This window comes from Lissotriton helveticus, chromosome 1_1 (genome assembly GCF_964261635.1).
Source record: "Lissotriton helveticus chromosome 1_1, aLisHel1.1, whole genome shotgun sequence".
NCBI lineage: Eukaryota > Metazoa > Chordata > Amphibia > Caudata > Salamandridae > Lissotriton > Lissotriton helveticus.
In genome coordinates this window covers 132,742,151-132,757,992 of record NC_136057.1, presented here as the reverse complement: position 1 = coordinate 132,757,992, position 15,842 = coordinate 132,742,151, and the positions used below count along the sequence as shown (strand labels likewise).

Below are 15,842 nucleotides of genomic sequence, written 5' to 3'. Positions count from 1 at the left end.
GGATGGTGCAGTGAGCTAAAAAAACGGTGATGGATCAAGCCCTGATCTTTTGACTGGGTAGGAGTGTTCTGCTTAATTCAGATACTCTGTCCATCACCACCCCCTTTATGAATCGTTTCAGCCAACAGCAACTGCGTTATGGTGTTTGTAGTTTTGCAGTTACCATTATAAATATAAGCAGGTAATTGTACGCGTACCTACTGCTTGCCTGGTATCACATATACCATCGAAAATTGAGCAGTTCTGGGCATAGGTCTCCACTCCATAATTTGCAATGTGTGCATATTTTCCATCTACAATAAACCTCTGTGAGAGTCTTATGCACATAACATTTTTCATTCCCTGGTAGCGGGCAGTAGGTTGCACTTGAAAGCTAGCTGCATGTGTTGTTTACAGAGTGCACACTTCGACAGGTGATGCTGTTTGACGTCAATAAACATTGTGTAGATTACCGCACAGTGCAAATCCCCGGACCCGTGCCGGCGCCCCAATAGCTCATCAACCTACTTGTAGGAAATAAATCCATATTTTTCCCCATGGTCACAGAAAGTAAATTACGAAGTACTGGCAAGAATGTCCTTACAACAGATTTCAGAATTTCTGAAAGCGTAACGGTTCCTGGGTAGTTGGCTGGCTGTCACTCTTATCGTTCTGTTTTCATGCCCGGGTGTTTGTCTCTTGCTGAAGTCTCTGCCCTTGCAGGCGCAATCGCCCAGTTTCCTTATTACCCTGTTCTCAAAGTGGCCTAGGAGTCGAGTTATAAGGCCGCAGAACTCAGAGGTGGCTTGCAGAATCGCATTAGATATCAGAGTGGGTATGTTATTCACTATATCACACCGAAAGACATCAACCTTCAATCCCTCAAACCTATTTTCTGTGAATCCCGGCTTCTTCCTCCTCAGGAAAGAGATGATGTATAACATTTTGCGTATAATAAATGTAACATTTATACTGTACTGTGAAATTAAACACATACTTATAGACCATTTCTAGTTGGTTAAAAACAACTGGTTAAAGAAGCTGAAGTAAATAACTTTCAAAGCCAGCCGTGGGTTAGTCTGGTGTAACAAGCAGAAATTCCTTCTTTCATAGAATACATGAACTCCAGATGTTTAATGCCTCCCCTTATCTCCGTAGCCCTTTATGTGCAGCAGCTGCACCGTGACCAGCCTTCAGTCTCCACCTATACCCTCGATGACGTCACAAGTCACTGCAATGCATGATCGCAGCAAATTAATGACGCCTGTTGAAAAATGAACCGACGTTCGTTTCTCTTAGGAGAATATGGGGAGGTGATTGGTTTCATCAGCATTTTCTTCAGCATAAAGTCAAGAGATGACTCAGCCTTAGGTTTGCTTTTGATATTTGCTGTGACATGAGGCACAAGGGTGTTTTACCCTGCAGGGCACTTTATCCTGCAGGGCACATCACACAAAAAAATCCCATGCCTGGACAGTGATACAGATATAACAGAGGCTGCAACCTCAACCTTACTTGTTAGATAAATTTCCTCACCAGAAAAAAACACTTTTTCACGCTACTGAGGCTTGGGTCATATCCATCAAAGGACTAAACCCGAAATGGAAATACTTATGACAATCAAAGGAATTCCGCCTATGCGGAGTAGGGGATGAGTCTTTACTGCATCTAATATGTATCTGCCCTGTCCTAGCAGAAACTCGAAAAACGGTCCTTCAAGAGGTTTTCAGGAAGGAACAATTCAAAACTTATAGAGCAGCAGTTTTGAAAAACGAGGCAAAACAACTGGACAAAATAGATAGTGTGTCAAGCACTGTCAAACTGCTGTTCTTTGGGCGAGTTTTTAACATGCTGGCATCAGTGAGGCATCCTATAATGTCATAGTTTACTATTTATCTGTGGTGGCGAATAATGTTGCTTAGGATTTCGATTAGTACTTTAAAACAAATCTACTGAATATGAAACATTGCTATGTGTTTAATTCCCAAAACTTAAAAGTCCATGACTTTCTTCCCATAGATCACTGATGGCATTGTACGTCAATTGCGGTGCTATTTGTTGCCACACAACACAATTCAACTCCAGATACCATTCAACATAATTAACTCCATAACACACAATATCACTTTACATAATTATACTACAGTTAATACCATTTAATTACTATCCACATAATTCCACAGCACACCATGCCACATATTTCCACTACACAACTCCGCACCACACCACACAATCCCACAACACACAAATTCACAACAAACAATTCCGATACAACCCATCTCCACATTGCGCTTCAACCAACCCTATCATCTCTCCCCACCCACTCACTGCCCCTCTCATCTGTCCCTCACATCTGTCCCTCACACTCCCACTACCCCCCTCATCTCGCAATTCCACTGCCCCTTCCACTGCCCCTCTCATTCCTCCCTCACACTCGTGTCTCCTCGCTATACTGCCTGCTCACGCATGCTACCTTTCTGTACCTCTGCGCTCTTGCCCCCGGTGCCCCTCCGAGATATAGATATATATATATGCCAAACAAACTCCTTACTCCACTGCTCCAAACGGCTCCAAATCAGGACGCGGACCACACGGCAAATTGGTATCAAAGTGCTTTTATTTTTCCCTTTTAGGCAAACATGACGCGTTTCGTCCGGTAACCCCCGGACTTGATCACATGACATGTCGTGACCACCAAAGTGAATTAAATACTGTTTCTCAAGAGCATCAGCTCCTCCCCTTCCATTGATGGACATAGAAAACAGACTTTCCGTTATGTCAGTACATATGTATATGTGTCTCAAATGTATAAAAGCAAATTCATTATTTTACAAAGTTTAACCTTTTCTTAAAAATGACATAATTTTCTCCAAAGAAACTTATAGTTTGAAACTGATAATGGGCAAGTGCCCATATTAGCTAAAATGTTTAAAAAATACATTTTTAAAACCATAAGTTCAACAAAATAACGGGCAAGTGCCCTAATTATCCACATTATACGTTATCATGAAAGAGACAGTATATTATACATAGTCTGCTTCTTAGCCCTATCCCTTAGGTAGCTGTGCAAATGGAACAGTTGTTTCTTTAGATCAGTGTTGAACAAAAAAACGTGTTTGTGAAAATTAAAATTCATGCTAACAGATAATAAGTATATTTAATTCATCACACTTCCTCATTTTACATGACAATGTAAGCTATTGCATATACACACCAGTATAAGTCCACTAAGCTTCCTGCATATGTCATTGTGTAAGTGCTGGAGTGAAAGTGACTAGTGCAAAACAAAATGTTCTGATAATCATCGCACAAAATGAAATTAGGTATGAGTCACATTCATATTCCCCACATATGTGCAAATAGCAAAGAACTGTAAACATTCCACCCAAAGACACCAGATAAAAACCAGTAAAACCAAACTAGTTAGTAAAACCAGCTAAAATCCAGTATAAATGAAGGTAAAAGTTCACGTAAAACACCATGTACACACATAAAAGAAATTAAAAAAAGGGAGCCATAAAAAGCGACTTCCGGATCCAAAAGATATATTGTCCATCCATTGATCCCAATGGATGCAACTATGCAGACTGTGATTTGATGTACATTGGTATCAATTTTATAAAACACTGCGTTGATAAAATATTTATTAAAAGTTGTACAAATCTTCCCCTGTATTTAATCCATTGGGCATTTTAGTGTCAAATTCCATGATATAACGACTTTCCAGCTGTCTTAATTTTTTATCCCTTCTACATCCTCTTAATTCTTTGGGCACCGCATCTAATACAAAATAAGTTAAATCTTTAAGATTATTCTTATGTACAAGTTTAAAATGGCGGGCCACAGGGTAGCTGGCGTCCGAATTGACAATAGCACGCAAGTGCTGTAAAATCAGGTAACTTGGTACTGCCTATATATTTTAGTTTACAAGTGCATTCCAGAACGTAAACCGCAAACTCTGTTTTGCATAAAAATAAACCTCTCAATTGATATAACTCAGTGGAAAATGCATCTTGAATTTCCCTTGTATTAATTCCAAATTTGCACGCTCTACACGAGCTGCATTTGTAAAACCCCTTTCTTTTGGTTAACCAATCACTCTTAGTTTTAATTTGAGTCTCAGGCATGGCCCTATCTAAGGCATCCCACATGGATGGAGCTCTTCTTTAAGTAATGCTTGGAGAGTCCTCAATTTCAGGTGCTAAAGTTATATCTGATTTTAGAATAGGCCAACTTCTAGCTATTATTGGTCTTACTTTTTTGTGTTGGCAATTGTACGTAGTTATTAACCTGATGGGAGCCTTTTTATTTTTTGATTCTGTATTAGATTCTTCCAATATATCAAATTGGTTCTCATTTTGCCTGGTTATAGGAGTATCCAATTTTAATAAAGATTTTTTGAGGTCCTCTATTTTATACCCTCTGGCTAAAAATCTCTGCACTGCTTCATCTAGACATACCTTTAAATCATCACTGTTGCTGCAAATTCTTTTGATCCTTAAAAATTCTCCATATAGAATGCTCTTTATGAGGTGTCTAGGGTGGGTGCTACTAGCAAGGAGAATCGAATTTCCAGCCGTGACTTTTCTGTGTAATTTCGTGTTTATCTTGCCATCTGCAATATAAATTTCCACGTCTAAGAACTCCACCCTTTCCTTGCTAATGTTGGCCGTAAACTTAAGATTTAAATCATTAACATTGATATTATCATTGAACGCCTGTGCAGATTCCACAGAGCCCTGCCAAATTACACATACGTCATCAATAAATCGCCACCAAGCAATTACCTTATTTGAGAAATGTTCCTCCAGGATGTGCTCTAAGACATGCTCCTCCCACCAGCCTACATGCAAGCATGCAAAGCTGGGGGAGAAGCATGCCCCCATAGCCACACCCAGGAGTTGTTGGTACACTGATGCATTAAATAGGAAATAATTGTTTTTAAGACATATGTTGATCATTTGCAGTATCATTTTGTTGTGCTCATGGAATTTAATATCTCGTTTGGACAGGTAAAATTTCACTCCTGCCAGACCCTTTTCATGTTCTATGCTCGCATATAGGGCACATATATCCATGACAATAAAACAGTAATGCTCACACCATACTATCGTTTTTCAAGAAAAGGACCTGTGTCCTTGATATATGAAACAAGAGTCTCCACATAGTTTCTAATAAAAAAGTCAACATATTTGGAAATGGGTTCCATTAGCCCTCCCTGTGCCGATATAATGGGACGCCCCCGGAACTGGATTTATTTGTTTATGCACTTTAGGTAAGAAATATAAAGTCGGAGTGATGGGATAATCCGTTTTCAAAAAATTATACTCCTCTTTATTGATAAGACCCATCCGTTTCCATTGGGCTAGCTCCTCAAATACTAGTTGTTTAACTGTTTTGAGCTCATTAAAAGTTACCTTTTTATAACAAAACATCATTCAAATGTTTGTTAGCTTCTTCTATGTAGATCGCTCTTGGCCAAAGAACAATATTGCCCCCTTTGTCTGCATTTTTCACAATGATACTGTCTGTTTCCTTAATTTTCTTCATCAGTTTAGTGTACTGTTGTTCCTTGTAGCTTCTATTGGGTTTTTTGTTGATGGGATCCCTGTTTAATTTCTTTAAGTCATCTATAACAACCTGACTGAATACGTCAATTGCATCCCGTGGCATGACAGGCATGAACGTTGATGTTGGTTTGAATGGGCTTATAGCGGCACTGGCGCAAGCAAATGCCTATTTCTCTCAGTTCCTGTTGAGTGTTTTCATATTCCTTTTAATCTGTCATGTCGGCCAATGCTTGTACTGTTCTTAATAACGGGATGTCAGAGACCTGCAATTGCATGCTGGGTGTGTTTTTATATCAGCGATGTCGGTTACCCTTTCATTAGCTTTTTTTTAATTTGTGAAACTTTACCAACTTCAATTTGCGAATAAACTTGAAAACGTCAATTCTTGACTGTGTGTACTGAAAACCGGAAGAAAGGCCTAAGGATAATAATTGCAGTTCTGCAGCATCCAGGTCCAGGTCGCTCAAATTTATCACAGTATTCTTTTTACTTCTCTTTTTCTCTTTTTCTCTTCTTCTCTTCTTCTCTCCCCCCCTCTCTTATATTGGTTCTCTTCAGGTCTTCGAGCTCAGTTTCTTTACTGTGCCTTTTCAAAATTTCGATCCCTCAAGCCCATGATCTCCTCCTCTTTTTGAGGTGTCTCCTGCATACAAAGGTGCACACTATATATCTGTCTGTGGGCTGCTCTCCACTGCTTTCTTTCTCTCACACTCTTTGTACACAAACAATCTATCCCCCTCTATTTTGCTTTCTCTCTATTCTGTGCAGCCTTCGCCCCTATTTATTCACCATCCACATAGTTCCACTACACAGATACACTACACACCACACAATTCCACCCCACCACACAATTCCACCCCACGCAATTCCAAGTTAACCCACATAATTCCACTCCAAAACAAAACACATGGGTAAAAGACATTGCCATTTACAACAGAAATAGCATTAAAGACTCGCAAATGCGAGACCAATTGCATTGCAAATGCTTGTTTGTGTTTGTCATTATGAGTGGGGAGGTGGCTCACGCAAGTCCTAAAATCTCCTCCAGCCCCCCTAGTGTGTACTCACAACCATATTACTTGTCACAGATGACAGAAAAGAGGAGTTAACTGAACCAGTGCCTGACCTCAACAATGTGCAAGATGGGTTGGTGGAGGGAGTGGTACTCTTCCCCCAAATTCACAGGCCAGCAGCATATAGACTGCAGGCAGGTGCTGGGGCAGTTTGCTGGTCTGCTCTCTGTGGCTCCAGTTAGCAATGACTGGTGTGTGCACCACATTGACAGTGGTGACAGCATACCTGTCAATAATAAACTGTTCAGGTTGTCTGACCAGTTCAGAGCCAGCATTAATGCTGAGGTGGCTAAGATGCTGGAGTTGGAGGTAATTGAGTCCTCTGACAGTCAATGGGCCAGCACTGTGGTGTTGGTGCTCAATCCTAACCCCCAGTGGGAAAAGGAGTTACGATTGTGTGGACTAGAGAGGACGGAATGTAGTCACTAAGACTGATGCTCACCCTATACCTGGAGCTGATAAGCTAAGTATCTGAGTACATTTGGATTGACTTCAGGCTACTGGCAGATTGTTCTCACTGAAGGAGCAGAGAAGAGGTCTGCATTCTCTACACCAGAGGGGCATTCCCATTAATGCCCTTTGGCCTAAGGAATCCCCCTGCCACCTTTCAAAGGTTGGTTTACATGGTCCTGTGTGGTTTGGAGCAGTTTAGTGCAGCTTAACAGGATGATATAGCTGTCTATAGTTCCACTTGAGAGGATCACTTAAACTACCTGAGGGAAGTGTTTCAGGCCATGCAGCAGGCAGGTCTGACTTTTAAGGCAAGCAAGTTCTGTGGTGTACCTTGGCCACCTGGTAGGTGGGGGGGGGGGGGTGATGTATAACCTCTCCAGGCCAAAATCCAGCCAGCCAGGCTGATGAGGGGTGTTATCCCGAAACCGGTTCCAGAATGCTTGTTTCCTATCCAGGACAGACCTGGCTTGGCAGCTCAAGCTAGACTGTTCCAATGAGGCACGGGGTGTAGACTGATTTGCATATAGCTGGGTCTGAACTGGGGTGACAAAGTGAGCCAAAGAACTATGATGGATTCAACCAAGATCTACATAGTTGCAAGAGCAAACCAGGGAACATTTTAATACCACAAACGTGAACTCTGTATTTTCCACCATATACCATCTTCTAGTTACTAACCATTATTTTTTTAGCTTGGTGGCCCTTGAGAAGTTTGATATGTTGTAGGACTAATCCAATTTTTGTGAATAACATTTTATTTGGGAAAATATATTTGGAAAAACAGTTTGATTGGAAAAATACCAATTCCAAATCCCACATATTTTTATACAGCAGGCTTGATACAGCACTGTCCCCTGCACACACCGCTCAAGCATACTTGGTGCTTACTACAGTGCACTTATTATTATTATTATTATTATTATTATTATTATTATTATTCAGTGCTGTTCCGAACAGGAAATGTAAAACTTAAATGAGGGAGAAGAAGCATAATTCTAATTTCTCCCACATCTTGCACATGGCACATTATGTAATATTTGGCATATTAAGTATATTTATCTAATATTCCTGCCCTTCATGTGTTTTCTGCCAGTGTTTCTCATATGTAAAATTAGCACGACACTCCCTTTCAGTATCACCTTGCCTCAGACAAACCGAGCGATCCAGAGCCTGCACTTTTTACGGAAACATGGACACAAACCACAGCCAAGTCCGAATTGGCAGGAAAGGGCCTTGTCTGAGAGTAAATATTGCAGATGAAGCTAAAAGATGAGCCGTAATCCCCACTTGTCCCTCCCCGAAGAACAGTAGACTATACAAAACTCTTGTACCTGCTTCATTTGTGGCCTAGGATATGTAAATTGAACAGCTGGTCTTAGGCAGTTGGTGGAGGAACTTTGGAGTGGATTTATGATGCAATACGGTTACTGCATGCCAACGGAATTCTAAGTAGGCTTTTTTTAAGCTGCATAGACAAATATTTTAGTGGCCCATTTTATCATCCACAAGGTGGAGGATCTGCCTCCTAATGGTTGGTTTCTCTACAGATTTTGTGTCATAGCTTCACAGTGTAAGTATAAATTCTTCACATACCACTGCAGTACAGTTTTCAAAATGAACAATGTTTTCTATCGTAACTCACTCGTTCAACTCTGTGTGTATCACCTCTCAAATTTGGAATATTTAACATGGAATGAGATTGTTATTTCTATGTAGTATCTTAGATCTGGAATGATAATATTGTACATCAATTTTTCAGGTGGCTGAAGAATACACAGAAGGCAAGACACTAATTACTTGTAATACCAGAAATCAACACCATGAAGAGGCTTACATGGAAGAAAGTGAAACACCACTAGAATTCTCAGAACTCTGAATACTTTCACAAATGACCAAGTAACCTGGGAATTAAATACTTTCTGAACTTGAAAGCAAAGTCGAGAACTGGTGGCTGGGTGTAGATACCAAGAGGAGCATTTACTGCCGAAAGAGACAGCTCACCTAAAATCAAGTGTGGAAAACTACTGGCAAATCATTCACTGTGATTGTATGTTCAGTATTACCTGCTCGGAGCGGGTGTTGTGGTGGAGGAAGATACTGCAGAAGAAGCCCGCCCAAATCACTCTGCAGAGTAAGGTCACTACAGTTGGAAGCACTGTGAGACAACCGAGAGAAAGGTACATGGCAGCTTCAGATAGGATCACCCTGGGGCCACTGGTCGGGGCAATCGACCAGGGCACAAGCTCCACTCGATTCCTGGTCTTCAATGCAAAAACAGCAGAACTATTGAGCCATCATCAAGTGGAAATAAAGCAGAAATTTCCAAAAGAAGGGTGGGTAGAACAGGATCCAAAAGAAATTTTGCAATCTGTCTATGAATGTTTAGAAAAGACATGTGAGAAACTGGGTCAGCTGAGTATCAACATCTGCAACATTAAAGCAATTGGTGTGAGCAATCAAAGGGAAACGACCGTTGTGTGGGATAAAACAACCGGAGAACCACTTTACAATGCAATTGTGTGGCTGGATCTGAGAACTCAGTCTACAGTTGAGAGGCTCCTGAAAAGAATACCAGGAAATGATAAAAACTTTTTCAAGTGCAGGACTGGCCTTCCTCTCAGCACTTACTTCAGTGCAGTGAAGCTGCGGTGGCTCCTGGACAATGTGGAAGACATTCAAAAAGCTGTGGCTGAGGGTCGAGCAATGTTTGGCACTATAGACACATGGCTTATCTGGAGTATAACGGGTGGAAAGAACGGCGGTGTACACTGCACGGATGTGACCAATGCTAGTCGAACAATGCTGTTTAACATCCACACATTGGAATGGGATAGCGAACTCTGCACGTTTTTTGATATTCCTAAGGATTTGCTTCCGAAAGTAAGAAGCTCTTCAGAGATTTATGGCCTCATGAAATCAGGAGAACTAACTGGTATACCTATATCTGGTTGCTTGGGTGACCAGTCAGCAGCGTTAGTGGGACAAATGTGTTTCCGTGACGGGCAAGCCAAAAACACATATGGAACTGGCTGTTTCTTGCTGTGTAATACTGGGCAAAAGTCTGTGTTGTCTGAGCATGGTCTGCTGACAACAGTGGCCTACAAACTGGGTAGAGACAAACCTGCCTTCTACGCCCTTGAGGGATCAGTTGCCATCGCTGGTGCTGTTGTGCGTTGGTTGAGAGATAACCTTGGCATTGTGAAGTCAACAGAAGAAGTGGAGAGACTTGCCTCTGAAGTTGGAACTTCTTACGGCTGCTACTTTGTCCCAGCATTCTCTGGGTTGTATGCACCATATTGGGAGCCCAGTGCAAGAGGTATCATTTGTGGCCTCACTCAGTTCACAAATAGAAGTCACATAGCATTTGCAGCATTAGAAGCAGTCTGCTTCCAGACGCGAGAGATCTTGGATGCAATGAATAAAGACTGTGGAATTCCTTTGAGCCAGTTGCAAGTTGATGGTGGAATGACCAGCAACAAGATACTAATGCAGTTGCAGGCTGATATTCTCTGCATTCCAGTTATTAAGCCGTCAATGCCAGAAACTACGGCACTGGGAGCTGCTATGGCTGCTGGGGCTGCCGAAGGCGTTGGAGTCTGGAGCCTCGATCCAGAGAATTTAACTGCTGTGACCTCTGAACGATTTGAGCCACAGATCAACCCAGAAGAAAGCGAATTTCGCTATGCACGGTGGAAGAAAGCCGTGTTGAAGGCAATGGACTGGGAAATATCTGAGCCATCTTCTAATGGAAATGGTGGCAACAGTATGTTCTGCAGTTTGCCTTTGGGCTTTTATGTTGTGGGTAGCATGCTAATGTTAATTGGAGCAAAGTATATCTCCGGTACTAACAAATAGATTAGACTTGATTAAAAAGAACGTTTAGGACATGGTACATTGGAACAGAAGCTCGTCTAACCATCACTAAAATGGAACCAGTCAAGGGGAAAAACCCCTACTAAAAAATAAATTCCATCAAACATAATAATTGAGTTCACTTCCAGAAGTATTTTGGTGATGACCAAATATCACTCGATTAGCTTTTGTTTATCTTTACAACATTCACTTCAGGGTCATTTTTGCCTCTATTCAAATTGGACTTTCAGAACTTGCTTTCAATACTTTATTTCTAATAAAGAGATTAAAGATACATTCATTTAGCAGTACTTTATCGCACATTAAACTAAAGGTTGAAGAATAAAATATCCACACGTAAAGAGACTCCAGAATGAAGTTCTTTCTTATGATCTGTGCAGAACAACACCCCATACTAACCTCACAGAGAAACACAATCTTTCTCTAAAATTTAACAAACGATCATCAGAAAGCCAATCAAAATCTGCACAAGAAAACACAGAATCCAAAAGCCATTTTTCTCCTGTGGTTGTCGAAAAGCTTTAGGCAGAAAATCTTTCATAAGAACAATTCCATGCCGGAGTAAAACATCCGAAAAGCTTAATTTGTGAAATCAGTCTAACACTACATGAGAGATAACACATGGGGAAATAACTGTACTGGTGTATGGAATGCCAGAAAAGCTTCTGCAATTAAAAAAAGCCAACACAACATGAAAGACACTTGCAGGACAAAAGACGACCAGTGCAATAAATGTGTTGATCGTAAGTCATTCTGATCCTTGTCAAGGTTATGTGCAAAGAAATGCCATTAATCCTGAAATATAAGCACTAGATTGTTTGCACACAGTATAAAAATGCTGAAGGAAATGCCAGCATACATTCAATGGTCAAAAGATAAAAGAAACATTATGTAGAGAATAGCAATGAAGAACAAATAATCAGCGTATGGAAAACAAATAAGGAGGAAAACGCTGGATCCGGCATAAATGGAAAACGAATCAAGAAATATTCCAATTTGAATACCTCTATTGAAGCTGCATGTAGGCTGAAGTAAAAGCTAAGATAAACAATCTAATCCAGACACAAGAGGATAAAATATGTGTTTAAATATTTTACACAAATACCCAGGCACTAGCTGAAAAGTATCTTGCCTTCAACATGGAATGTCAACCGTAAAAAAAAAATTAAAAAAAAAACTTTCAGTGCTAAGTAAACAAAAAAATACAAAAGTATTGTCTGTCCACCTAGAAGTAGAGGGGGGGGCAAAATAAAACAAAATCGTCTTGCTCAACACATGCTTTCAAAAGTAACAAGAAGAAAGAAAAGTATTGATAAGCAGGACCATAGAAGTTGATGCTAAGGCAGACCAGAAGTAGAAGACTATTCAACTGCAAAGGAGAAGAAATAAGAGTATACAGATCACCCTGAATGTACAAACCAACAGGAAATACATATTGGAATGAACACTTTTACCCAAATGGTACCTTGAATACATTTATCAGTGGGAGATTAGACCTAAAACATGACTGTCTTGAAAAAGAAACACTGCAACATCTGTGTACTAGAACACCGAACATTTGGAGCAAGACAACAAAGTGAATGAATGTTTAGACTGCAGTGAACTGCAAAAGTACATGTAGATCCTCTGACAACCATTCCTGTAATACAGAAGATAGTTCCGGCATTTCAACTCACTAAATGGAGTCACAGAAAAAAGCTGTCTCCACTGGTGTGCTACTTGAGTATTCATAAACAAATATGAAAACCTGCTCTACAAACACTTCAGGTACATGTGACCTCTTGATCATGTTCTTCTGAAGAAGGCAATGTTGTGTCTTCTAGAACCACATTCATTCCTGGGCATCTCATCTCTTTCCCCGGTGTCTCTCCCTGAATGCCAGCCTGATCCTGCCACTTCTCCTATCACCACTTGTATAGTGGTCTGCTGCTCTACGTCTAGGTTTGTAATCTTAAGAAATCATTGTAAAAAATAATTCCTGCACCCTCCTGGAAGAAGAGAATGTAAAATAGAATTGAAATTCTACCAACTGATGTAGCCATACTAGAATCGTATCTGCATGACAAAGCACCTCCTAGTACTGAGAAACACTGAGGGAGTAGAAGGGAAACATAGCTCAACTAGGGTAAACTAGAGTTAACCAACAAAAATCTGAACAAACTGAAGACGCCATAGCTTCTGCAGGGACGTAGAGAACCTGGCAAAAACACCACTTCCCACGGATTGCACTGAACTTCTCTGTTGATCACGAGGTACTGCACATACGGAACAGACTAACCTGCAGCGCCCATCCAGTTGAGCGTAGGTGACTTGCAGAAACAATGGGAGTGACACAGCACACTTTTGATTCTCAATAAAAGGAACTTCAATAGCAAAATCTCAGGAAACTGTTCAAGGATTTGAGATTTCCGTTCTAACTAGACCAGATGTTTGTCTTTCCTGGAAATTTCAAGCAGAACTTTAAGGAACACGTATTAAATTGTCATAGACTTTTATCGTGATCTCACTGCAGTCTGACTTTTAGAATTGCTTTTTTTTACCTCTTCTATTCCAGCATAATCTATTCTGCTCCTCTGACGTCCCTTCTTCTTTGGTGTACTGTAAAATAAACGTATTTTCCTTCTTCTATCAGTGTCCTTTCCTCTCACCTTAGACAACGTCTTTTTGTCCTGTTTTTACTGTGTTATCCAGACCTCAATTGTTCTAAAGTATTGGAGTATTCTCCATGTTGTGATTGTTAATGAAGCACCTAGCTGGCTATGCCCTTTATCATATTTATTGTGATTCTACCAATTAAATACCTATTTATGGTACACATTCTCTTTACTACCCTGCTGATAACTACTTATGTGTCTGTGTATTGATGGTTCAAAGGTCTGTGTAGTCCATCATTGTGTTCTGTAAATTAACCTCTGTACTGCATTATGGATTGCATGTATCTTTCTATGCAATATCTATGTTTTGTGCTCTCTGTCTTCTGCATCTCAGTCTAGTCAGTGCTTTATGAAAATCTCCAGAGATAAAAAGAAATCATTGAGGCATCCATACATTTTCCTCCACTCCCCTTCACAAGTGATGCGAAACACAGGTTCTAAACTCAAAATATGTAAGAGCTATTGTTTCCCCTTCCATAGGCCCTAGGAGTAAAGAGACTTTGAACACCATGGAAGGCAAGTTGCGGAAGAAAGAATATCTGTTATAGTAGTCACGAGAAGACATAAACATAGTCTTTAAAGAGATAAAGTGAGCTAATCGAAAGGAAACTGAAGAGGGAATACACTGAAATATGCAAAGAAATTAATGAATATTGAGATGGAGTCAAGGTTCTGATAAACATACAAGATGAGCAATCAAACGAAAACCACTCTGTTTAAAATAAATGAAAACTGCAAAACAATTTCAGGGAAAGCAGGATGACTTGGGGAATCTTCCAACAAAAAAATACCATTTATATCAAAGAAGGAGAGGTGGGTGACTAGGAGCTAATAAGGGTCCAATGCCTGTGAGCCAAAAACTATAATCTGATCAAAAAATAGGGTCACTGTTCCCGAAAGATATAGATAGAAGGGCTGGTTTCTGAACAGAATGTAGGGGACAGTCAACATAACTGTTTCCTGTTGCCCTCACACATCTCTGGGGATGTCATGCTTCATCATCGAGTGGTTGCTCCTCGTCGAGTCTGCGCTGTAATGCCCTATCTGTCCCCGAAAGGCCCTTTTGGCCAAGATTTTTTGGTCTTATCGCTGTTTGATGAGTGTAAGGGCCTCCAAGTGGGGTGTTATATGGTGTGTGCTAGAGTGAGTTCAAACAGACATAGGGATATCACCTCAACCTTTAATATATATATTCCTTTGCCACGTTAAAAAAAACAGATAGGTTGCTGTTACTAAACGGGTTACAATATACCCTTGTAGCTCTGTGTTTTCCCCAGGGTAAAATAAAACGCGGTTCAGCAAGTTTTGCGCCTCTGTGCTGCTTCTTCAAGTCCAAGAAAAAGCGTAATCAGCCTACCCAACACTTAATTTGTTAATGAGTAGTCCCCTTCTAAAAAGGGTGGTACCTACTTGAAGCACCACAGATTTTTTTAGACCAAAAGAGGCACAGAACATTTTGACCTGTGTTATATTTCACCCTGAATAAACGGACAGGGGGCGTGGCCAAGATGCCGCCCGGGCATGACATGTAACCCAGTCTCTCCAGCTCTGGCTCGGCTTGGGACCTCAATTTCCTCTGCTGGTATAATTTCAGTAGTGCGAGAAGACACTGGAGGAACGAGAGCGGACCCTTTGAGGTGCTGGAGAGGGTCGGATGCTGCCACACGGAGCGAGGGTAGACCGACTGAGTGGCCTTCTGCACCGGGCCTGAACTCGGCGGCGACCCTATATTGGGGCCAGCGAGGTCTGGGCTCTCGGAGCTACGATCAGAGTAAAACCAGTACAGCTGCTTCTCCCCCGCCCCCCTCAAGAGTCTATTGCGGTCCAAGATGTTTCACTGCCCGGGGGAGGCCTGTAGGGAGCCAGATTGAAGCAGCTGCCCCAGCGGTGTCCATCAGACTGAGTGTACCTGGGTAAGCTTGAGGACTCTGCCGGAGTTGCGGTGGTGCAGCCTACGAGAGAGCATCGTGGCCTGGAGGGCGGTAACTCCGAAGGCAGCGGCAACTTGAGCCGGTGGTGGATACCCTCCCCTACCCTCCGGTTGCTGTGGGAGCTGGAGAGATCTGCAGCCTGCCGTGACTGAGCCGGAAGCCAGAGAGAGGTGAGAAGCGGACTGCCCCCTACACTGGAGGGGAGATCTGGATGGGCCTAACCTCGGTGGTGGCCTGCAACTAGGCTAGCGAGTGTGGGTCCCTGTGTCTTCCGGGAGAACTACAACCACTGCGGCCAGCCTGCGCCAC

The 15,842-nt window shown here is 41.5% G+C and overlaps 1 protein-coding gene across 1 annotated transcript in view; it reads left to right on the top strand.

Annotated features, from left to right (window-relative positions):
- Window positions 1–13,770, top strand: part of LOC144770235 (glycerol kinase-like) — a 54,367-nt gene extending 40,597 nt beyond the window's left edge. Inside the window, exon 2 of the mRNA XM_078654614.1 lies at window positions 8,835–13,770. Coding sequence (XP_078510740.1) covers window positions 9,125–10,930 — 1,806 coding nt within the window. The 5' untranslated portion in view covers window positions 8,835–9,124 and the 3' untranslated portion in view covers window positions 10,931–13,770. The remainder of the gene's footprint in view (window positions 1–8,834) is intronic.
- Window positions 13,771–15,842: the final 2,072 nt, after the last annotated feature.